This window comes from Trichechus manatus, unplaced genomic scaffold (assembly GCF_000243295.1).
Source record: "Trichechus manatus latirostris isolate Lorelei unplaced genomic scaffold, TriManLat1.0 scaffold00215, whole genome shotgun sequence".
Classification (NCBI taxonomy): Eukaryota; Metazoa; Chordata; class Mammalia; order Sirenia; family Trichechidae; genus Trichechus; species Trichechus manatus.
The window spans coordinates 2685887-2711026 of NW_004444151.1; the positions used below are offsets into that span (position 1 = coordinate 2685887).

Consider the following 25140-nt stretch of genomic DNA (forward strand, 5'->3'; position numbering starts at 1 on the left):
AATCCACCAGCCACTCCTTGGAAACCCTATGGGGAAGTTCTACTCTGTTCTATAGGGTCGCTAGGAGTCGGAATCAACTCAAAAGAAATGGGTTTGGGTTTTTCGGTTTTTATTATTATTCCCACTTTATAGACGAGAAAACTGAAGCACAGAGAGATTAAATAACTTGCTTAGATCCTCCAGATAGCAAGCAATGTTTTTAAACCCAGGCAGTCTAGCTCCAAAGATCACACATTGAACCACTGTGCTCACCGGCCTCTCTATCCCTTCCATGAACATTTGCTCATGGGACCATCCCAGCAATGCCATGTTATCACCCAGGTAGAAACTAAGGCCCAGAAAGGTTTAAAGACTGCTCAGTGTCACACAGCTAGGAGTGCAGGTTGTCTGACCACACGTCTCTTTCCACAATACAGCACTGATTCAGCAGTCCCACCTCATTACAGTAGGGACATCACTGACAGCCGGCTGCTGAGAAAGGGGCACAGAAGGGAGGTGGAGGCTGCAACTAGAAGAGAGTGGTGTCAGGGATGAAGAATTAAAATTGGCAGTGAATTGAAAGGAAGAGGCCTATCCTGGGGAAACAATGAAGCCAGAAGTGACAGTCTTGGGCAGCCACAGGAACGGAAGGTACAGGAGGGTGATGAGCTTGGACAGGTGAAAGAATGGACAGCAAGGCCCCAGAAGGGTGGGGAAGATAGATAGGCAACGCCTAGGAAGGACAGGAAAATCATGCCTTTGTAATTGCATGCATTTTTCAGCACCAGTCCAGAAGCTGTAGAAAAGCATGCATTGCCAACCCAGGAAGTATCGTTTTGGATTGGGAAGGTTTAGTAACTGAAGCAGCATTCATCAGAGAATCTGGTGTAGGGTGGGGCACATAATAGGCACTCAATAAATGTTTGTTCCAAATAAAACAGACAAAGAGAAGAAAATCTGGGAATTGCTTTCATAAAGAGAAATACACCCAAGGGAGTAGATGCTCAATAAATATTATTTTTTATCTGTGTACAGTAAGAAGCCTGGGGAGTTGTAAAAGATTATCGGCTACATTCCAAAGAGCCTTCAGCCTCTGATTTCAATTCTGGCAAATTCCCTAAGGAGGCTGTGGAATCTCTCACTGGGGAATTTTAAGAACACATTCTTAGATGAGCCACTTGGAGGGAGTGGTGTAGACAATTTGAAAACTGAAGAATTGAGGGGCTGGACAAAATGACCCTAAGGTCCTTTACAGTCTCCATTCCCATATAATTCCCTCAGAAACTGTACTTGCCACTCTGCCTCCCCGTGGAACAGAAATGAACCGGTCGGACCAGCAAATACAGCCGTCCCACCATGCTGAAGATGGCTGAGTGATATGGAAGTCTTCCAATTGAAATGGGTCTGGTTAAATTGTAGGCCATTTATTTCATGAAGAAATAAACCACAGAGAGCCTCTTTCGAACATGCACACAGAAAACAGGACAAAAAGCTGAGGAGATTATCTGTTCAGAATTTGCTCTAAAAGAGGACAGGCAGTGCTCATTTATTTTTGAGAAAATATATGATTAACCATAGTTAAAACTCTGAATTTAGATGTTGTGCATTAGACCAGCTCCTCAAAGTTTGAGAGCATTTAATATTATATATCGCTGCCATTTAGGCTAAATTGTTTTTTTAATGTACACAATATTACAAATTTAATTTGAGCTGTTTGAATCAGTCTGTAAAAAAGATTTGATTATACCTGAGTGTTCTGGCCCCGGCTTTTCCATATCTCAGTAATCTTGGCGGTAATTGGCTGATTAGGCGTCTCACACTCCATCTCTGCCTCAGTTTCCATGGTAATGTTACAGGAGCTATTATAGATGAGAACTTCATCTCTTTCCACTTTAGGGCTGAAACGAGAGGGGAGGTTAAATGGGGTGTCATCAATCTTAATGAAATGCAATTATTTTTACTCTTATTAATCATTGCAAGCCATTAGCTTGTGGCAACTACAGGCCACCATTTGTCAAATTTTGCAAATTTCTGTAATTTTGTTTCCATTCTTTTATTGTTTATTTGTTTTCTCTTTATCTGCACACCCTGCAATGAAAACATACGTGGTAAATATCTTTCACTGAGGCCTTTCTCTTTTCCAAATCTATTAGGAACATTAGCAAAAGCTCCTCCAAGCCCAACTTAACAAGCAAAACCCAGACGATGATTCCAGTTCCAAAAATGGAAGCAAAGGTTGGGGAGAGTTCCCCCTGCCCCCGCCTTTCTTTCTTTCCCCTTCCCTCTTCCTGCTCTTACTCACACTTTGTGCTGGGGGAGTGAATTTTCTGAATCCCCCCAGGGCAGACGGAGAAATTGGAAAACCCACACAACTGGCTAACTGGTCCCTAATTCCAACTGTGAAAAAATGAGCTCATTTAGGCTTTCAATTCCCTCTCCCCGGCTGACGGCAATGAGGCTCTGTTGCTAGCAGTGGAACATTAACTTAGTAAATTAATTAAACTTACTTAACAGCCCAGACTAAAGAGATTCGATATATGTGCCAGTTATACTACCAGCCACTCACTTTAAAAGTCCTGTGGCTTTAAGGGGGAAAGCCAGACTGGATTTAAAATGAAAAACAGCAGTGTGGCATTACAGAAAACCTAAAAATATGCAGTCTAGAGGAGGTGGGAACATGGATGTTAAAAGGTATTGTCCCCAACAGGTGTGAAATTTATTCAAGAATAATCCTGGCTTAAGGCACTGTTACAACTAACAGATTATTAGCGACAATTATTGTCATTAGGTGGCGTCAAGGTCTTCCCAACTCATAACAATCCTATATACACAACAGAATGAAACCCTGCCTGGTCCTGCACCATCCTCACAATCATTGCTATGTTTCAGCCCACTGTTGCAGCCACTGTGACAATCAATCTCATTGAGGCTCTCCTTCTTTTTTGCTGACCCTCTACTTCACCAAGCATGATGTCCTTCTCCAGAGATTGGTCCCTCCTGATATCATGTCCAAAGTACATAAGACAAAGTCTTGACATCCTTGCTCCTAAGGAGCATTCTGACTGTACTTCTTCCAAGACAGATTTGTTCATCGTGCGTGGTATATTGAACATTTTCCGCCAACACCATAATTCAAAGGCATCAATTCTTCTTTGGTCTTCCTTATTCATTGTCCAGCTTTTACATGCATATGAGGTAATTGAAAATATCATGGCTTGGGTCAGGTGCATCTTAGTCCTCAAAGTGACATCTTTGCTTTTCAACACTTCAAAGAGTTCTTTTGCAGCAGATTTGCCCAATGCAATGCGTCATTTGACCTCCTGACTGCTGCTTCCATTGGCACTGATTGTGGATCCAAGTAAAATGAAATCCTTAATGACTTCAATATTTTCTCCATTTATCATGATGTTGCTTAATTGTCCAGTTGTGAGGATTTTTGTTTTCTTTATGTTGAGGTGTAATCCGTACAGAAGGCTATAGTCTTTGATCTTTCATCAGTAAGTGCTTCAAGTCCTCTTCACTTTCAGCAAGCAATGTTATGTCATCAGCATATCAAAGGTCATTAATGAGTCTTCCTCCAGTCCTGATGTTGTGTTCTTATTCATATAATCCAGCTTCTTAGATTATCTGCTCAGCATACAGGTTGAATAGGTATGGTGAAAGGATACAACTGTGATGCACACTTTTCCTGATTTTAAACCATGCAGTATACCCTTGTTCTATTTCAGCAACTGCCTCTTGGTCTATGTACAGTTTTCAAATGGGCACAATTAAGTATTCTGGAAATCTCATTCTTCCCAATGTTATCCATAATTTGTTAGGATCCATACAGTCAAATGCCTTTACATACTCAATAAAACACAGGTAAACATCTTTCTAGTATTCTCTGCTTTCATCCAAGATCCATCTGACATCAGCAATGATATTCCTCATTCCATGTCCTCTTCTGAATCCAGCTTGAATTTCTGGCAGTTCCCTGTCCATGTACTGCTACAATCATTTTTGAAATATCTTCAGCATAATTTTACTTGTGTGTGACATTAATGATATTGTTCAATAATGTCCACATTCTGTTGGATCACCTTTCTTTGGAATAGACATGTATGTGGATTTCTTCCAGTCGGTTGGCCAGGTATCTGTCTTCCAAATTTCTTGCATAGATGAGTGAGCACTTCCAGCGTTGCATCCATTTGTTGAAATATCTCAATTGGTATTCCATCAATTCCTGGAGCCTTGGTTTTTGCCAATGCCTTCAGTGCAGCTTGAACTTTTTCCTTCAGAGCCATTGGTTCTTGTTCATATGCTACCTCCTAAAAAGGCTGAATGTCAACCAATTCTTTTTGGTAAAATGACTGTGTGTTTCTTGCATCTTTTTTTGATACTTCCTGCATCGTTCAGTATTTTGCCCACAGAATCCTTCAAAATTGCAACTTAAGGCTTGGATTTTTTTTTTTTTTTTTCAGTTCTTTTAGCTTAAAAAATGTTGAGCATTTTGTTCTCTTTTGGTTTTCTAACTCCAGGTCTCACATTTCTTTATAATACTTTACTTTGTCTTCTCAAGTTGCCCTTTGAAAGTTTCTGTTCAGTTCTTTTACTTCATCATTTCTTCCTTTCATTTCAGCTACTCTATGTTCAAGAGCAAGTTTCAGCATTTCTTCTGACATCCATTTTGGTCTTTTCTTTCTTTCCTGTCTCTTTAATGACCTTTGCTTTCTTCATGTATGATGTCTGTCATGGATTGAATTATGTCCCCCAGGAAGTGTGTGTATCAATTTGTCTGGGTCATGATTCCCAGAATTGTGTGGTTGTCCTCCATTTTGTGACTGTCATTTTATGTTAAAGAGGATTAGAGTGGGATTGTAACACCACCCTTACCCAGGTCTCATCCCTGATCCAATGTAAAGGGAGTTTCCCTGGGGTGTGGGTTGTACCACCTTTTATCTCTCAAAAGATAAAGAGGAAAGGGAAGCAAATGGAGAGTTGGGGAACTTCATACCACCAAGAAAGAAGTGCTGGGAGCAGAGTGTGTCCTTTGGACCTGAGGTTCCTGCACAGAGAAGCTCCCAGACCGAGGGAAGATTGATGACAACGGACCTTCCTCCAGAGCCAACAGAAAAAGCATTCCCCTGGAGCTGATGCCCTAAATTTCGTCTTGTAGCCTACCAGACTGTGAGAGAACAAACTTCTCTTTGTTAAAGCCATCCACTTGTGGTATTCTGTTATAGCAGCACTAGATGACCAAGACAATGTCCTTGATGCCATCTCACAACTCGTCTGGTTTTCGGTCATTAGGGTTCAGTGCATCAAATCTGTTCTTGAGATGGTCTCTAAATTCAGGGGGGATATACTCAAGGTTGTACTTTGGCTCTCATGGACTTGTTCTAATTTTATTCAGCTTCAACTTGAACTTGCATATGAGCAATTGATGGTCTGTTCCACAGTCAGCCCCTGGCCTTGTTCTGACTGATGATGTTGAGCTTCTCCATCGTCTCTTTTCACAGATGTAGTCGATTTGATTCCTGTGTATTCCATCTGGCAAGGTCCACATGTATAGTTGCCATTTAAGTTGTTAAAAAAAAAGGTATTTCCAATGAATAAGTTATTGGTCTTGCAAAATTCTGTCATGTGATTTCCTGTGTCATTTCTATCATCGAGACAGTATCTCCAACTACTGATCCTTCTCAACAGCAGTGGGTTTGGGTTTTATTTTGGGGGGGGTTTATCCTTCTTCTTTGTTTCCAACTTTCACATTCCAATCACCAGTAATTATCAATGCATCTTGATTGCATGTTTGATCAATTTCAGATTACAGAAGTTGGTAAAAATATTCAATTTCTTCATCTTTGTTATTAGTGATTGGTGTGAAAGTTTGAATGATAGTCGTATTAACTGGTCTTCCTTCTCGTATGGATATTATCCTATCACTGACAGTATTGTATTTCATGATAGGTCTTGAAATGTTCTTTTTGACAATAAATGCAACGCCATTCCTCTTCAATTTGTCATTCCCAGCATAGTAGACTATATGATTGTCCAATTCAAAATGGCCAATACCAGTCTATTTCAGCTCACTAATTCCTAGGATATCAATCTTCAAGCATTCCATATCATTTTTGACAATTTCTAATTTTTCTTGATTCATACTTCATATATTCCACATCCCAATTATTAATGGATGTTTTCAGCTGTTTCTTCACATTTTGAGTCGTGCCACATCAGCAAATGAAAGTCTCAAAAGCTTTATTCCATCTACTTCATTAAGGTCTACCCTACTTTGAGGAGGCAGCTCTTCCCTAGTCATATTTTGAATGCCTTCCAACCTGAAGGTCTCACCTTCCGGCATGGTATCAGACAGTGTTCCACTGCTATTCTTAAGGTTTTCACTGGCCATTTTTTTCAGAAGTAGATCGCCATATCTTTCTTCCTAGTTTACCTTAGTCTGGAAGCTCCACTGCAGCCTGTTCACCATGGGTGACCCTGCTGGTATTTGAAATACTGGTGGCATAGCTTCCAGCATCACAGCCACACAGAAGCCACCACAGTACAACAAACTGACAGACAAGTGTTTGATTAGTAATAATAATTAGTAATTAATAATAGTTATACTTTATATTATAAACTATTATAATTATAGCTATTATATTATTATTATATAACTATGATTATATTACTATTATTATAAACTATAATATATTATAAGGAGTCTTCGTGGTGCAGTGGTTAAAACGTTCGGCTGCTAACTGAAAAGTGGGTGGTTCGAACCCATCAGCCGCTCCTTGGGAGAAAGATGTGGTAATATGCTTCCATAAAGATTTACAGCCTTGGCAATGTGATTGATGAGAACATCGCTTTTACTTAATAACCTGGTGAAGAACCAGATGGTATCTGGTGAAAAACCAGCACCATGAGTTTAAAGAGACTGCAGTGGCTGCCATCTAGGAGCTCAACTATGTCCAGGTATTGATCATCGATGTGTTACCTCCAATCTCCGATCAAAATAAGAGAATGATTTAGGAAATAATATTGCAGTTATTATTCCCTCTCCTTGAGCATAGAAAATGTGACCCAGCTGGAGCTGAGCTCACAAGGACTCACAAGGACTCACAAGGACTCACAAGGACACATCAACTGGGCCCTGAGGTATAAAGACAATAGCTAAGATAATCTTAGAAAATATCTTATAGGGAACCTTTCACATAAAGCCAATCAAACAGAACACAAAAGACTTTTCACTCTTTTTCTATTAGCATTTAGTGAATAGAAATTTGTTGGACCAATGAAGACTCTCCTGACTGTCGTTACTGAAACCTGTACCAATGATTGTTAAGAAAGACAATTCAAAATGTAGGATCGCAGTTTCTAGCCAATCTGAAAAATTAATGGCGCAGTCATCAAGGATTTCTGAAGCTACAAATCCAGTCGACCTTGAGGAGACCTGGACCGCGGAGCAGAAGCTAGCAAAGAGGTCCTATCTTCTGGACCCACGTGTTCCCATTCCATGTCCCTTTGATACCGATGGGGGAAATTTTGCTTGATGCTCGGGTTTTGTCAAAATGTTTTCAACTACTAGACTCTACAGGTACCTATTATCATTTTAACTGCACGGATCTTTCCAGATCAAACCCCCTTGAAATCCCCTCCAAAAATCATAGCAATGCTACAAATATTTGGTTAGAAGGAAGCTTCACACACCCTGGGGTGTGGCGACCCCTTGGTAAAGGTCTGACCCTTTTTAGGGCAACCCAAAACCAATCCGATTTCATGGGATGGTTGTTAAGCACAAATACCTTGGTGCCTATTACTAAAGGATGCCTGGGAAAACCAGTCCTGTGTGCCCCGAAAGGATATTGGTTCACATGCTTAGACCAAGCCAACAGAACTTGGGGATTATGGTGCCTTAATTTAAGCTTGGTCAACACCAGTTGTTTTGTTGGGCTTGTAATCCCCAATAACAACACAGTTTCAATCTTTCAGGGGAGCACTAACCCAGCTTCACAGGAAGCCCTCAGCCAAAGGAAAAGAGAACCCATTACCTTCATAGCTTTAGGGATCATGGCCTTGATGTGAGTACTTGCTGGATTAACGGTGGGTGCGGTTTACACCAATGCTCAAGTCCAAAATCTATCCAGTGTTATCCAAGTAGTCAGTACCGATTCAGGACAAAGTCTATTAGACTTACAGAGATCCCTGGACTCATTGGTCAATGTAGTCATTGACCACTGAATCACACTGGAATACCTCCTGGCTGAACAGGGAGGTACATGCACAGTTGCAAACACTTTCTGCTGCATGTACATTAATGTTTCTGGGGAAGTAGAACTCCCGGGCTCAGAGGATCCTACAACAAGTTGAGTAGCTAAGGACAGCCCATACATAAATGGGTAACAATATCTAGAATCAAATCAAAGGATATTTACCTTCCATAACCTGGTTCCTTCCCCTTTTAGGACCCGCAATAACTGTCCTTCTACCACTTTTATTTGGTCCATGCTTGCTCAAAGCGCTGGTTAAGTTTATGTCTTCTCGACTCCAGCAGTTCCAAGTCAAATTAATGATGATGCAAGAGTTCCAGCCCATTCCCAGGTCTGAGTCCAATAGCCCCAACAAAACTTTAGACCAGATAGGGAGAGATTTCTACTCTGCTAGGCAGGCTGACAACCCAGTGTCAGCTTGAAGAAGTTACAGAAGAAGAGACCTCCGCCCCTACACCCTCATAAAGAATTATCAGTATAAAATCTCTCAGGGGTGAATGAGATAGGGAAGGGAAAATGGGACTGAGCCCCTAGGCAAAGAACCCTAAACCCTGTTTAACTAATGACACAAAACCCATTATCTCGGAACATGCAATAAAGAAAGAACAACCCACCCAGCTCTCAATTTACTTCCTTGATGTTTTTCAGAAGAACAGGCCTGATCTGATCCCTGGAGCATGCGCAGACATCCTCAAGGTGACCAACAGATCTGTGACAGGAGTCAAGCCAGCATCGCGGGGGAACTGCGCAGGTGTGGCACCCCATATTAAGTCCTGCCATCCAGTCCCAGGAGCCTTTGTTACAGGTTCCATCTTGAATTACCTCTTGCATGCACACCTAATCTTCATAACCCCACCTCTTTCATGAATAAAGATGATGCTTTTTCCCACCTAAAAACTTTCATAAGCCCTAGCCAATCCTTTATCTGGGGAGACAAAGGCTAGCGTTGCATTGTCCCTCTTTGTCTCCACTGGTGAGCTACTTTTGCTTAATAAAGCTTTGTTTGTGCATAAAAAAAAAAAAAAGAAAGATTCAGAGCCTTCAAAACCCTATGTGGCAGTTCTCTTCTGTTCTATAGGGTCACTATGAGTTGGAATCAACTCAAGAGCAGTGGAAGTTTTATACAATATTATAATATAGTAATAGTAATAATTAATTATAATGTCGTGGTTGTTGTTGTTAGGTGCCGTCAAGTCGGTTCCAACTCGTAGTGACCCTATGTACAAAGAACAAAACACTGCCCAGTCCTGCACCATCCTCACAATCGTTATTATGATTAAGCCCATTGTTGCAGCCACTGTGTCAATACATCTTGTTGAAGGTCTCCCTCTTTTTTGCTGACCCTCTACTTTACCAAGCATGATGTCCTTCTCCAGGGACTGATCCCTCCTGACAACATGTCCAAAGTATGTGAGACATAGTCTTACCATCCTTGCTTCTAAGGAGCATTCTGGTCGTATTTCTGCCAAGATAGATATGTTCGTTCTTTTGGCAGTCCATGGTATATTCAATATTCTTTTCCAACACCACAATTCAAAGGTGTCAATTCTTCTTCGGTCTTCCTTATTCATCATCCAGCTTTCTTGCATCTTTTCACATGCATACGAGGCAAGTGAAAACACCATGGCTTGGGTGAGGCGCACTTAGTCTTCAAGGTGACATCTTTGCTTTTCAACACTTTAAAGAGATCTTGAGAAGATTTTCCCCATGCAATATGCTTGTTTGATTTCTTGACTGCTGTTTCCATGGGCATTGATTATGGATCCAAGTAAAACGAAATCCTTCACAACTTCAACATTCTCTCTGTTCTATCATGATGTTGCTTATTGGTCCAGTTGTGAGGATTTTTGTTTTCTTTACGTTAAGGTGTCATCCATACTGAAGGCTGTGGTCTTTGATCTTCATCAGTAAGTGCTTTAAGTCCTCCTCACTTTCAGCAAGCAAAGTTGTGTCATCTGCATATTGCAGGTTGTTAATGAGTCTTCCTCCAATCCCAATGCTCCATTCTTCTTCATATAGTCCAGCTTCTCGGATTATTTGCTCAGCATACAGATTGAATAGGTATGGTGAACGGATACAACCCTGATGCACACCTTTCCTGACTTTAAATCACACAGTATCCCCTTGTTCTGTTCAAACGACTGCCTCTTGATCTATGCACAGGTTCCTCATGAGCACAATTAAGTATTCTGGAATTCCCATTCTTTGCAATGTTATCCATAATTTGTTATGATCCACACAGTCAAATGTCTTTGCATAGTCAATAAAACACAGGAAAACATCTTTCTGGTATTCTCTGCTTTAGGCCAGGATCCATCTGACATCAGCAATGATATCCCTGGTTCCATGTCCTCTTCTGAATCCGGCTGACATTTCTGGCAGTTCCCTGTCGTTATTCTGCCGCAGCCGCTTTTGAATGATCTTCAGCAAAATTTTACTTGCATATCATATTAATGATACTGTTTGATAATTTCCACGATAGGTAGGATCACCTTTCTTGGGAATAGGCATAAATATGGATCTCTTCCTGTTAGCAAGCCAGGTAGCTGTCTTCCAAATTTCTTGGCATAGATGAGTGAGCACTTCCAGTGCTGCATCTGTTTGTTGAAACATCTCAATCGGTATTCCGTTAATTCCTGGAGCCTTATTTTTCACCAATGCCTTCAGTGCAGCTTGGACTTCTTCCTTCAGTACCATCAGTTCCTGCTCATATGCTACCTTCTGAAATGGCTGAACATCGACCAATTCTTTTTGGTATAGTGACTCTGAGTATTACTACCATTTTCTTCTGATGCTTCCTGTGTTGTTTAATATTTTCCCCATAGATTCCTTCAGTATTGCAACTCAAGGTTTGAATTTTTTCTTCAGTTCTTTCAGCTTGAGAAATGCCCAGCGTGTTCTTCCCTTTTGGTTTTCCATCTCCAGGTCTTTGCACATGTCATTATAATACTTCGTCTTCTGGAGCCACCCTTTGAAATCTTCTGTTCAACTCTTTTACTTTATCATTTCTTCCTTTCACTTTAGCTACTGGACGTATGATCTCATTTCAGTGTATAAATTAGGTACAGGCATAAAAAATGTAGCGCAAAGAGATCGGGATTTGCACAAAGTCAAACACAAAATTCTAGCAGTGCTGAGATTAGAACTCAGGTGTCCTGTCTCCTAGAGCAGTGCTCTTAAGTTTTGAGAAGGCAACCAAACATCAGTCTTTTTTCCTCCTTCCCCACCTTCCTGGTTTTCCCACGGGAAAAAGCTTGAGAACCTATAAATCATGTCAAACTACAGCATCTTTTTTCAAATCATTGTGAAAATGGTTTCTCCCATTGCTACAAATAATTAACAAGGTAACTATTGCATCTCACCACTTCATCTTCTCTTCTTCATGCTAAAATATTCTCAGTTCTGTATTCATCCGAGACATGACTTCATGCCCACTGTCCTCTAGACCTACGATACCAGTTACCATTGAGTTGGCTCCAACTCATGGTGACCCCATATGTATCGAGTAGAACTGTGCTCTACAGGGTTTTCAATGGCTGATATTTCAGGAGAAGAGAGGCTGGCCTTTCTTCTGAGGCACATCTGGCTGTACTCGAACCTCTAAGCTTTCAGTTAGTAGTCGAATGCTTTAACCGTTTGCCCTATCCAGGACTCCAGACCTACCATAGGTTGTCAATATTTTAATATCATGCTAACCAGCACTGAATGCAGATAGCTTTAGCTGACCATTGGGGCTATGGTCTCCCTTTATCTGAGCCATCCTTCCGATGACATCTTTCATCTTGTAGCCTCCATATTTATATTAAGATGGTGGTAAACTCAAAAGTCTCAGAGATGCAGTTACATGAGGACTTCACCATGCTGTATTTATTCAACTGGTTTTCTGAGAAGCATTAACATGCAAAAGTTCGGCTTGGAATCAGACCAGCTAGATTTGAATCCCAGCACAGATACTTACCAGCTGTATGACCTTGGAGACATTATTGTCTAAGCTTTGATTCCCTCGTTTATAAAATGGAGTTACTAATAATTGAGTACCTATGTCAAATAAGTGGTGAGTGAATTGAACAAAATGAAGTATATGAAGTGATTAGCACAGAGCCTGCTACACACTAAGTGTCTAATAAAGGCAACTCTTATTATCGTGGTTGTTGGTTGTGGTGGTGCTGGTATTATTGTTGAAATGTAAATGTGGGACTTCACGTTCGTTACTGTTACATTTCATCTCATTAATTTGGACGCATTGCTCAGATACATTTTGAATCTTGAGCCTGTAATCTAGCTACAAATCCACTTCCCTGAGCCATCATCCGGGGGTAGACAAAGCCAGAGCTTTTGCTCCTGGAGAGTCCTTTTCACTAAAAGATTCAGAAAGGAAAAGCAAAATAATTTAACTTTTACATTAAAAGGTAATATTTAGATAAATATGGAAAGATGATGGAGTAGAATGCAAAATCCGCATAGACTTTTAAAATAAAACACTTGACTTCAAAGCAATTTGAGTCTGAGTCAGGCCACTCTGGGCTGTGTGCCTGGAACCTTTCTTTTGCTACCGGGCAAGAGTTTGTTGGAATAGTTTGAGCAGCTCTCTATATATTCCCATCATAAATCACTTACAAACACATCAGAAGGGAAATGAGTTGGCTTACCAAGCCATCACGTTCCTAGATAACTGTTATCATTTTTGAAGGCTCACAAACCATCTGATTAATCATTTGTTCTAGAATTTTGTCAGGGATAAAGTCAAGCTTGTTGTTGTTAGTTGCTGTGGAGTTAGTTGCAACTCATGGTAACCTCATGTGTGCAGAGTAGAGTTTTTAAGGCTGTGACCTTTCAGAAGCAGATCACCAGGCCTTGTCTTCCAAGGTGCCTTTGGGTGGTTTCAAACTGGGTACCTTTTGGTTAGCCGTCAAGTGCTTAACAACCCAGGACTCCCTAATGTCAAGCTTAGTTGTCTAAATTTTCCAGACTCTACTCCGCTCATCCCCTTTTCCTTTCTTAGGTAACTTAGAGACTACTGCCCAGCAACTCTCTTTGTTCTGCCCCATTCTCCATGGCTCATTACCAGCAGTGGATCCTGAATCATTCAAGCAATTTCTTTGCACCCAGTGTATAATTGACCTGGAACTATGGACTTGAACTCAAGGAAAGGAGGGAAAAGACTTCCTTTACAATCTTTCTTGGCCTTGGGCTTCCATTGTCCTAACAAGCCACTTTCTGCCCTTTCTAGGCTCGGTGCTGGCAAAGGTAAGAGCAAAAGGGGGTGAGTCACTCTGCCCTCCCTTTATTTGCCTGTTGGCAGTATACTGTCTTCCCTAAACATGTCCTTCTTGTGCTAAAGAGAGTTAAGACTCTTCGCTGTTCACTTAAGACTTTTTAACAAGCTTTAGCTCATACTTCTTTTTGGTATTTGTCCCTGATAACCTCACTAAAGCTTCAGAAAAAAAGCCATCACTAAAATAAGCAGACACAAGGATATCAAAATTACACTAACTTTAAAAAATTTCAAAATTTCATAATAGCTATTAATGTTTTCCTTCACAATAATCCTGTGAATTAAGTAGTACCACCGGCTAAATATATGTATGTGTGTATGTATATGTGTGTGTGTGTGTATATATATATATATACATATATATATATATATATATACATGCACGCGCACACACACACATATTTGTGAGAGGGTAAGAAGGATTAAAGTAAGATTTTTGGTCCAAATTGCAGTAAAGATAGTTCTTAGAATCTAGACTTCCTAAACTTCCAATCTATTCTCCTTTCAATTGGTCTGATCAGTCCCCAAAGTAATGAAGTCATCTCCATGTATGTGCTCTCTAGGACAGGCAGGAAAAACACTTGAGGGCATTCCACCTCCTCACTTAACCTGAAAGTTTCTCCCTCTGACTCTGAAATCTCATTTACCCCTCAAAGCTCAGCCAAAGCTCTTATCAGTGACAGTGACAGGCCTGATGATGACAGGAGTGCTAAGTTCCAGTCCCAACCCTGCCATGGCTTCACTGTGTGACTTTGAGGAAGTCACTTAATCTGCCCATGGCATTAGAATCCAAACTCCTCACTATGGCCTTACATACATCCCCAAGCTCATCTAGGGCTGTATTTTCTTCCTTCCACTACACTCCAGCCTTACTGACTTTCTGACAGCTCATCAAACTTGATGAGTCCTTTGCATTTGCTGCCCTCACTGCCTGACTCTGCATAGCTGGCACCTTCTCCTTCTTACCTAAAGATACTTCTTCAGAGAAGTCTCCTCTGAACATGCTGTCTAAAGTATAGCCCTGATATTTCTAGCACTTTATATCACTTATCACAACATGCGATAATTTTATTGATTGTCTGGCCTCCCCCTTTACCATATAGGCTCCTTAAAGGCAGGAACTTTGCCATATTATTCAACATTGAGTCACCAGCACCCACTACAGAGCCTAGAACAGAGTAGGCACTTCACAAATATCTACTGGCTAGATGGATGGATGGATGGATGGATGGATGGATGGGTAGAGAGACAGACAGATTGTGTATATTTTTGCCACAGGTATGTATGTCTTTGCCAAAAGACAGCAAATCTATAATGGTAGCAGCTGGCAGGGGATAAGGCATTAAAGGGAAGTGGGTTTCCTGCAAAGGTCCTGGAAAGTAGTTCTCTGAGTTCACAAGCATTACCTAAAGAGGAACCAAAGTAAGCTATTTGGTGCATGATTTTCTTAATAACTCTTGTATAATTCACAGTGTGTTTTTCTGGTTATTAAATTAGGACATATTCACTGGAAAACAGATAAAAACTAAATGAAGAAAATAAATAAGACCAGTACTTCAGCCACCTGGGCATAGGCACTATCAACATTTTAGAAAATATACTTCCAGTCTTTTTTCTAAGCATCTATTACATGTGTTTATAAACATATATACTATAAATAATATTAGGAATAAATTGACATGCTATTTTGTGACCTGTGCTTTTCATTTCTCAATATATTATAAACATTTCCTTGTTTGGTTAAATATTCTGTCATGATTTTTAATGGTTCCTTAGAATAAGTCAGAATCAACTCGACAGCAACAGATTTAGATTTCTTTTTTATTTAGTATTCTATCATTTGAATGCATTTGTTATTGTTGTTGTTGTTGTTGTTAGGTGCCGTCAAGCTGGTTCCAACTCATAGCGACCCTATGTACAACAGAATGAAACACTGCCTGGTCCTGTGCCATCCTCGCACTCGTTGTTATGCTTGAACCCATTGTTGCAGCCACTGTGTCAATCCATCTCATTGAGGGTCTTCCTCTTTCTCGTTGACCTTCCATTCTACCAAGCATGATGTCCTTCTTCAGGGACTGGTCCCCCCTAATAACATGCCCAAAGTATATGAGATGAAGTCTCACCATCCTTGCTTCTAATGAGCACTCTGGCTGTACTTCTTCCAAGACAGATTTGTTTGTTCTTCTGGCAGTCTCTCGTATATTTAACATTCTTCGCCAACACCATAATTCAAAGGCATTCATTCTTCTTCGGTCTTCCTTATTCATTGTCCATTTATTTCATTTCAATTTTTTTGGTCCTTATATCTAAAACTTCAATGGATGTGACTGTTCAGAAATATTAAACATTTCTAACTGCTTTCTTAAAATAAAATCCTAGAAGTGAAATTGCTGGACCACAGAATATGAAAAATTAAAAGGCTTATTAACACACATTGCCTAATTGTCCTCTAAAGATTGTGCTAACTTACCTTCCCACCAGTGCTGATTACCTCATGCCCTAATCAACACTGAGTATAAACTTTGTTTTTAAATCATTGGGCACTTATTTTAATTCTTACTCAAAAAAAGCACACCCACTTTTGCCTGATGCCACAGCCAGAATGTTGGGTAGCACTTTTTAAATGATACTAATAGATACAGACATAACTTTTAATGGGATCTGAGATTCAGTTGCCTCAGTCAACTCCAAGAATGAAGAAGAAGGGTATGGAAGAACTCCAGAAAATAATTCTGGGGATCCAGATAAACTCCTAATTCAATGAAGCCAGGAACTGCTGATGTACTTCTCAGCGTCCAGCATTAGTGAGTTCTCAAATCCAACTCACATGATTCCAAACTCCAGTGCTCCATTTCCTATGTGACCTAAATAGGGTTCTTCATGCCCTTCTAGAAAGCAACCAGCCTGGGAGGTTCATCTGCTCCTCTGGCTAAACACAAACCTCTGATGGCAAATTCATACTAAAACATGGACTTTCTCAGTTCACTAAGAAGTCAGACCACTGTGAAAAGGGCTGGTTATCTTTTATCTGTGCAATTGGTTTAGTTTTTTCATTTTTTTAAATGGGAAATAGGCCATTATTAAATAATAAGATGTAACCACTCCATTTAGATAAGAAATAAAGAGGATGCAGGGCAATGTTCAGCACTGAGCTATATCACACTGCATAGGAAAAAAAACTGCTGCTGAAGATGAAGACCCTCTAGAGTTACTAGCATAGTCACACTTTTTTTTTTTTTTTTTTTTTTTAATTTGTTTAGGGAGAAGGGTTTAACTTGGAAAGTTGTGGCTTTTTTTTTTTTTAAGTTTAAAAAAATCCTTATAAGTTTACGGATTCCAAATCCTAAATCTACAGTAATTCTGTCTATGCATCCCCCTTCTTTTGAATAAACACTGCACAATCTGCTGGATTTCTCTGTGACTTTTTTTTCCCTACTTGTAACTCTGTTTGGAAAGAAAAGAAAAAGGAAATGGGAAAAAAAGCCTTCTGTTTTTCATAATGTCTAATCTTTTTCCCCATTGGCATTCACCAGATGTTGCTTTGGATCGGAAGATAAATATTAAAATCTAAGCAAGAACAAAGCGAGCTGTTTACTGGGCAGATTTTTCAGATGTTCTCTTGAACACTTGAAAAAGACAGGAGATGCTTTGATATGCAGCTGGCTGGAATTCACAATGGAACGGCCCTTCCAAGAAGAGTTATGAGGCCCGGGGCAAAGTCCACTCACCCTACCATCCCTGAAGGCTCCATTGGCCCATTGGCCATCAGTGACGTTACTAGGGTTGGTGTCACTCAGTGCGGTAACTCATAGCGTCACTCCCACACTGGACCTCCTTCCGTACCAGACCATACAGAATCCGTAGTAATGTTTTTTATACTAATGTTACTCGTAAATCATAATTCCCGTACATCACTGAATGTAATGGCTGTAGCAGTGACATAAACAACTAGTAAAATTAAAATTACACCTTTAGAGACTGGAGAAACCCCGAGAGTAGGGCCCCCAGACACCCTTTTAGCTCAGTGGTGAAGTTATCTCAGAGGTTCACCGTTACAGCCTGGGAGTGGACAGCCCCATAAAACCAAATGGGACTAATGAGGTACAGCAGTCCAGTGACAAGGGCCAGAAGGCAGAAGGGGACAAGGAAGCTGGTGATAGGGAACCCAAGGTTGAGTAAGGATATTGTTGATGTGTTGTGAGATTGTTAACCATTGTCATAGGACAACATGTGTAGTAACTGTTAAATGAGAAACGATTTTGTTCTGTAAGCCTTCATCTTAAGTGAGAATAGCAGCACAATTGGAAGAGCGTAGTCAATGTCACTGAACTGTGCATGTAGAAATTTTTGAAACGGTGTATCTTTGGCTATGTGTATTTTCACCAAAACAAAAGGTTGAGAAGTTAGAGGGTTGACATGTTGGGGGTTTGTTAACCAATGTCATAAAACAATATGTGTACTACTGTTTCATGAGAAACTATTTGTTCTGTAAGCTTTCACCTGAAGTACAATTAAAAAAAAATTAAAATTACACCTTTAAATTACAATCTCCTATGCACAGTCTAAGTGTATTTACATTTCCATAGTGTCATGTGGTTAAAGTGAAAATCCAGTAAGAAAACAACAGAATTCCAAGTAAAAACATTTAAGAATTACATCAGAATTATGTTCATTTACCATTACATGAGCTACATTAATGGATTAGGTTTGCATAGTCAATAATGGCCCAAATAATGTAGAAGTTGTAGACAAATGCATATGGAAATATATTCATAGGGAAATAATACCATAAAAGTAAACAGGAACAAAAGCACAAGCATTTCAGCACTTAGTGAACATCTCAACTAAATCAACTTTCCTTTCCTGGCCTTGGAAGCTGCAAACTTGTGAATGACTTCACGCCCGTCGAAATCAATGCCTTTCACCAACTCACTTTTTAATGTGTCACTTTTTTTTAAACCATAATTCAAACTTAAACCCTGAAAATTTCATTAAAGTCAGATATATATTTGTAAGACAGTGATGTTTTTAAAGGAAATTTTAAAAAGACTAAAATTTTAAAAAACTGAATTAAAGACTTAAATTATATTTTTAAACATGTATCAAAAAACAGCAACTATAAAAACAATGGTGGCAACAAAAACAACAGCCTGTGCCTATAGTGCGAGCAGACGAAACCACATGATTCAAAGCATCATTGTAATTGGGTAATAATGACAGGTCTCACTGGAGCTCATTAGAAGGCTCAGAAAGTAAATTACCATAGAGTTTTAGCTTTGTAGGTATATTGATACATGTAAGCTGGGCTTAGGAAAAATGTGTTGTTGTTATAACTAAGTACAGGGATATTTTTATTACAAAATAATAAATTTCTGGTGAAACACTGCACAAAAATTTTACAGTCATTTCAGTGTCACCTCCTCGGACAGTGTTACCCAGTGCAGTCCGCACCCCACCCCTGCCCCCCGTCCCCGCTAGTGATACCACTGTTGGCCATATAATCACGGGCAAGGGTCAGGGACAGGGAGGACAGGGTTACCTGATGAAGAGGCCTAAGAACGATGGAAAGTTTGACTCATTCCAATGATCTGGCTCAAAGAGGTGTTGAGAACATTCTTCACAGATATAGAGGTAAGGCCATGATTTGGGCAGTCTCTCTGTCCCCACAGCTATAGTCAAATCGCACTGCACATAGATGTGGCTGGAGGTTTCACAGCTCTCCTCCTCAGACTTCAGGCCACACAGGAAGGCCAAGGACACTGCAGGAGACGGTCACGATTAGGTTATGTAATAACCACCGAAAGGACTGAAGCCTCACATTGTTTCATAAATGAAGTTCACGTGTTCTCCCTTGGCCAACTGGAAAATGAAGTGAGTTTACTTTTTCAAAAAAATAAGGAGCCCTGGTAGTGCAGTGGTTAAGCACTCGGCTGCTAACCCAAAGGTTGGTGGTTCAAACCTACCTAGTGGCTCTGCAGGAGAAAGACCTGGTGATCTGCTTCCATAAAGACTACAGCCTGGGAAACCCTATGGGGCAGTTCTACTCTGTCACACGAGGTTGCTATTAGTCAGAATCGACTAGATGGCAACAGGTAACAGGGTATCATCTCTATATAATACATACAGAAGACTGTAAGTACCATTTTCTTTAAATCATAAATTATTATAACAGGTTCAAACCCACCCAGAGATGCCTCGAGAAAAAAGTCCTGATTATCTGCTTCCAAAAAGTCACAGGCTTGAAAACCCTATGGAGCAGTTCTACTCTACACACATGGGGTCACCATGAGTCAGCAGTGACTTGACAGCAACTTTTTTTTTTAAATGATCAAACAAACTCGTGTGAGTCCACAGGCCAAAATAAGATCTAAACGCATTGTAATACACTTAAACCTGTGCGCTTCTGCCCAGTTCCATCCCCTCCCTCCTCATGCTCAAAAATAACCACTTGCATTTTTAAAATAGTTTTATCACACGAGTTTATATTCATAAACAAGAAATTATTGAGTTTTGCTTGTTATGGAACTTTATAAATACATGACAATATTCTTGGACCTGCTTTTTCCACTCAACATTATGGTTCCAAGATTTTCCATTATATTGTATATAGCTGTTGTACATAAATTTTCACTTCTGTTCCATATTGCATTGCATGAAAATACTACAATGTATTTTTCTATTCTCTTTCCATTGGGCTTATGGGTATGTCCCAGTTTTTGCTACTACAAACATGTACAAAATTTTCTCTAGGGCATATGCCTATAAAGCAAATTGTTTGTTCATAGGGTGGGTACAAGTTCAACTTTACAAGGTAGTGTCATACTGTTTTCCAAAGTGACTGTCCCATTTTGCACTCCTATCAGCTGTATGGAGCCCTGGTGGTACACTGGTTGAGAGGTGTGGCTGCCAAGCAAAAGGTCAGCAGTTCAAATCCACCAGCCATTCCTTGGAAACTCTATGCGGCAGTTCTACTCTGTCCTATAGAGACACTATGAGTCAGAATTGACTTGAAGGCAATGGGTTTGCTTTATTTTTTTTTTTTAAATTTATCAGCTCTATATGAGTTCCCAATACTCCACATAATTACTAACACTTAGAATTATAAGACTTCTAATTTTTGCCAATCCAAACCCATTGCCATCAAGTCGATTCCAACTCACAGCAACCCTATAGGACAGAGTAGAACTGCCCCATAGCTTTTCCAAGGAGTGCCTGGTGGATTTGAACTGCCAACCTTTTGGTTAGCAGCTGTAGCTCTTAACCACTATACCACCAGGGTTTCCTTTGCCAATCTAGTGTGTATAAAATGGTATATCACTGGCCTTAATTTGCATTTTCATCATTTCTTTTTAGGTTGATCAACTTTTTGTTTATTAATAATTCATGTTTCCTCTCTTATGAAATTCCTATTCTTGTCATTTTCCCATTTTTCTATTGGGCTGTTTGTCTTTTTCTTACTGAGTTGAGCTCTTAATAAATTCTGAGTACTAATCCTACAAAGATTATATGGTTACTAATAGCTTCTCCAAGTTTGTGACTAAGATTTTTACTCTCTTTATGAGAGCTCTTGATTAAGAGAAGTTCTTGATTTTAATATAATTATGACTTAAAATTTTATGAAGAAGAAAAGCAATTATTTGAAGCCCTTTGACAATCAGGCTCTTTCTTTTTGGGTCATGGGACGGTATAAAAAGCATCACCAAGGCAAACTGAAATTAACCTTTAACAAGAAGACAACCCCAGCAAAATACGATTTAGAAGCAGTTCTCTTTGAAACCTTAATAAAGTAAAAACAGACAGAAGAAAAAAATTTCACTAGCCTACTACCTCTGCAGCTAACCTGTCCATACAGGTACACGACAAATGCTATCAAGGGTTCGAAACTAGCTGCCCTGCCTACATCACTGTGCTGTAGAAGACGAAAATGAGATAGCACATGTGAGAGAGTTTGCAGTTAGTCGCTAACACACAAACATTATTATTGCTGAGGTTATATCCCAAAGCATCTGACACCTAATAGTAGATTTTCTGTGAATGCATTTTGAATGAATTATAGCAATAAAAATGATTGACAGCAGGACTTTGATACAGTAAACAAGACATGAGGAGTTTCATGAGACGTTTCCAGTTAGTAAGACATAAGGCAAATAAAAAGTAGGCTCAACACATATAAAATAATAAACTCATTATAGGTGACTGGGTGAATACAAATTGACAAGGTGGATTATGGAAAGTACCTAAGGCGGGAATCAGAATACCTGAGTTTTACTCAAGTTTCTGTGACCTTAATCAATTTAGCTTTTCATGCCTCATGGAAGAGTTAAAGATTCCATGAAAAAAGTCATGTGGTATAATTCCCATAATGTAAGAAATCTGAACATCAAAGACCTTGATGATGTTTAAACAAATACAGAGTATTGCTTTCACCCAACAGGATGATTTAGCAGCCCATCATATTAAAAAAGTAAAATTCTTCTTTTGTTAGAAGTAAAATTTGGGGGAAAAGTAAAGCTAGAAGACACCAAAAGTAGCAAAAGAACTTCTTTAGACCTCTACCTAACACTGTCCCACTCATGAAAAGAAAACACATTGGTACTATGGCACAGGAACAAGCAAAACAATAATTAGGGAAGTTTTCGTTGTAGGCCACCATCTACAACTGGGAGCGTAAAACTTCACTCTCTTTAGTGTATAAAGTCAAATTGAAGAATAAAATTCAAACCAAGGGTCAGAATACAAAGTGACCTTGTGTAAATTAGAGAAGTTAGCAGACATAAACAAAAGACAAAAATTAAATGGTAAGGCAGTGAACTATAGAAGAAAACAGAAATCAGGTAAATATAAAATGAGGACAGTCCAGTTATGCACAGCCATGTAAGGAAAACACACACACACACCTTGGAATAACAGTAGGTAACAGAAAGATTATAAACCAGCAAAACAGCAATGTAAAACAATATGGTACCAGATTACATGCACGGGTACTTTACGATACTACTCAATATGGCCAGAACTTGCTTATACAGAGGAGCTACCTAGCTTGGGCGGCAAACTAGGGGAAAAAAATGTAGGAATTCAGAAAGGGCTCAGAGGAGAAATACCTACCAAAATGTTTTCTTGTTGTACAGTTTCTGATTCAGCGGGTCTCGAGAATTTGCATTTCTAACAAATTCACAGATGATGATAATGCTGCCTTAGAGGAACTGAGATTATTCAACTTTCTAAAGGGCTAACCCAAACTAAACCCACTGCCATCAAGTCAAATCCAACTCATAGCCACCCTATAAGACAGAGTAGAACTGCCCCAAAGCTTCCAAGAAGCGGCTGGTGGATTTGAACTGCCAACCTTTTGGTTAGCAGCTGTAGCTCTTAACCTCTATGCCACCAGGGTTTCCCCTGAAGGGCTCCCAGCTGGTTTCTCTCGCCTTCACTAAAATGGGGTAGCATCAGTTAGGTAGAAAATGGATTTCTCAGAATGGCAACTGTTAAACACTTGTAAGGGTTGCTGCTATGAAATTCTCCTCTGAAACAATCTTTTAAAATAGAGCACATTCTTAACTATGTAGGTTATCAGCAGTCCTATCTAAAAGTGGAGAAATTATTAGTAACTTCTAATAATTTCTGAGACACACTCCTTTGATTATTTGATGTACGTTATGGACCTACCTCCTAGAGAAAAACACACAATCATATAGTCAAAATGTTTTGTTCAGGTTCAGGTGGTTGATAGGATGCCTAAATGCCGCCCTGGATCTTAAATTAAGAATCCTCTGGAGTTGGCGATCCCAGTTCCTCTTCATCTTTAGACACTGTGATTAAAAGTCTTTAGAAAGACTTTTTTTATGAAAGAAGAGAATAATTCAAATTATCCATTTCCCTAGAGTGAGTTTCCTTGCACAGTCAATGAGTGTTTGGTGACACCTAGTGGTAATGTTAAAAGTTACAGCTTCCAACTCATTTTCCTCTTAAAACATTAAGAAATTTTGAGAAATCCTTTTCTAAAACTTAATCAAATCTTTTAAAATACAATAATTTCTATTGTTCTTCCCTGAAGCTACCAAAATACCACAATTTACCTGCCCCTGAATCTCACTGATTTTTATTTTGTACTTCTAGTAGAAATTACAATGTCTTGAAATGATACCAACCAGTTGCCATCAAGTCGATTCCGATTCATAGTGATCCTATAGGACAGAGTAGAACTGCCCCATGGTGTTTCCAAGACTGTAAATTGTTATGGAAGGAGACTACCACATCTTTCTCCCGTGAAGCGGCTGGTGAGTTTGAATCGCCAACCTTTCTTTTTGGTCAGCAGCCGTGAGCTTACCCACTGCAAAATAACACCAAGGAGCTTTAAAAAGTTTATTAATTTAATCAATGTATATGTGAAAGATTAAACATAAAATCTAAGTGTAGCAGTATTAGTTAAAGATTAGAACCCAGAAATGTGGAGGCTTCATGTTCTGTTTCCACTCTTGTCCAATTCCTTTATTTATTCCTTCACCAAACTTTAATTCTGCACCTGCCCTGGGCCAGCACTGCTCTATGCACTGAGGTAGAGTGGTGAAGGAAACAGTTGCCATCAAGTGGATTCTGACTCATGGTAGCCCTATATGTGCAGAGTAGAACTGCACCCCATAGGGATTTCAAGGCTGTGATCTTTCGGAAGCAGATTGCTAGGCCTGTCTTCCAAGACACCTCTGGGTGGGTTTGAACTGGCAGCCTTTCAGCTAGTAGTCGAGCATTTAACTGCTGGAATGAAACAGACAATGGCTTAAACATAAACTTCAATCTTCATGGATCTTAGGTTTTCTGTTGTAGAATCTTATGGATCAATCTCCCTTCCATAATGTTCTCCTTATATACATAATGATAATAAACCCATTGCCTTCCAGTTGATTCTGACTCACAGCAACCCTAAAGGACAGAGAAGAACTGCCCCATAGAGTTTCCAAGGAGCCCCGGGTAGATTCGAATTGCCAACCTTTTAGTTAGCAGCCGTAGCTCTTAACCACTACGCCACCAGGGTTTCCATGATAACAGGAAACTCAATTTCTTGTATTTTAAACAAGGATTAGTTTTTCTTTTTCTTGTCTAAGAAAACACAGTGTAAACTGCCATCATGATAGTATTATCCATCATAGAATTATTGTCCAAGCTCAGATGAAATGAAATTTGTATCACCTTGTAAATTCTTAGCCTATGCTCACATTTCAGACAAATTAGGAATATAATTTAAAGCACTACACAGAAGGCATGTGTAGAAAATGTTTCTAAGTGCACACTTACAAAATCTTATTATGCAAACAAGATAATTACCCGGCTAAGCTGGTCCTGCAGTAATAATGGTCATCTCTTCCCTCTGACTTCTTTTTAAGCTCAATGAGTAATTGCCATGTGGCTTGACGCCTTAACATGAGAATATCAATGCTTTGTACCTTTCTAACCTCTCCATTCCACAAAGACACATCTTCCAGTACCACAATTAACGTGATGGTACACAGCTTAAAATTTTGAGTGATCATGGCGTTTTACTGAGTAAGGGATCAGGTAATTACACGGACAATTACAGAATAAGAGGATAATGGTTAACATTGATTCTTTTGCCTATAATAAGAATTCAAAAAACTGAGC

General features: G+C 39.6%; 1 protein-coding gene across 1 annotated transcript in view; it reads right to left on the bottom strand.

The window, feature by feature from the left end:
* The window catches only part of LOC101361563 (PKHD1, fibrocystin/polyductin), a 413510-nt gene that overhangs the window by 322711 nt on the left and 65659 nt on the right, over positions 1-25140 (bottom strand). Inside the window, exons 22-23 of the mRNA XM_023742674.1 lie at positions 19046-19265; positions 1727-1877 (exon numbers count right to left, since the gene is read on the bottom strand). Coding sequence (XP_023598442.1) covers positions 1727-1877; positions 19046-19265 — 371 coding nt within the window. The remainder of the gene's footprint in view (positions 1-1726; positions 1878-19045; positions 19266-25140) is intronic.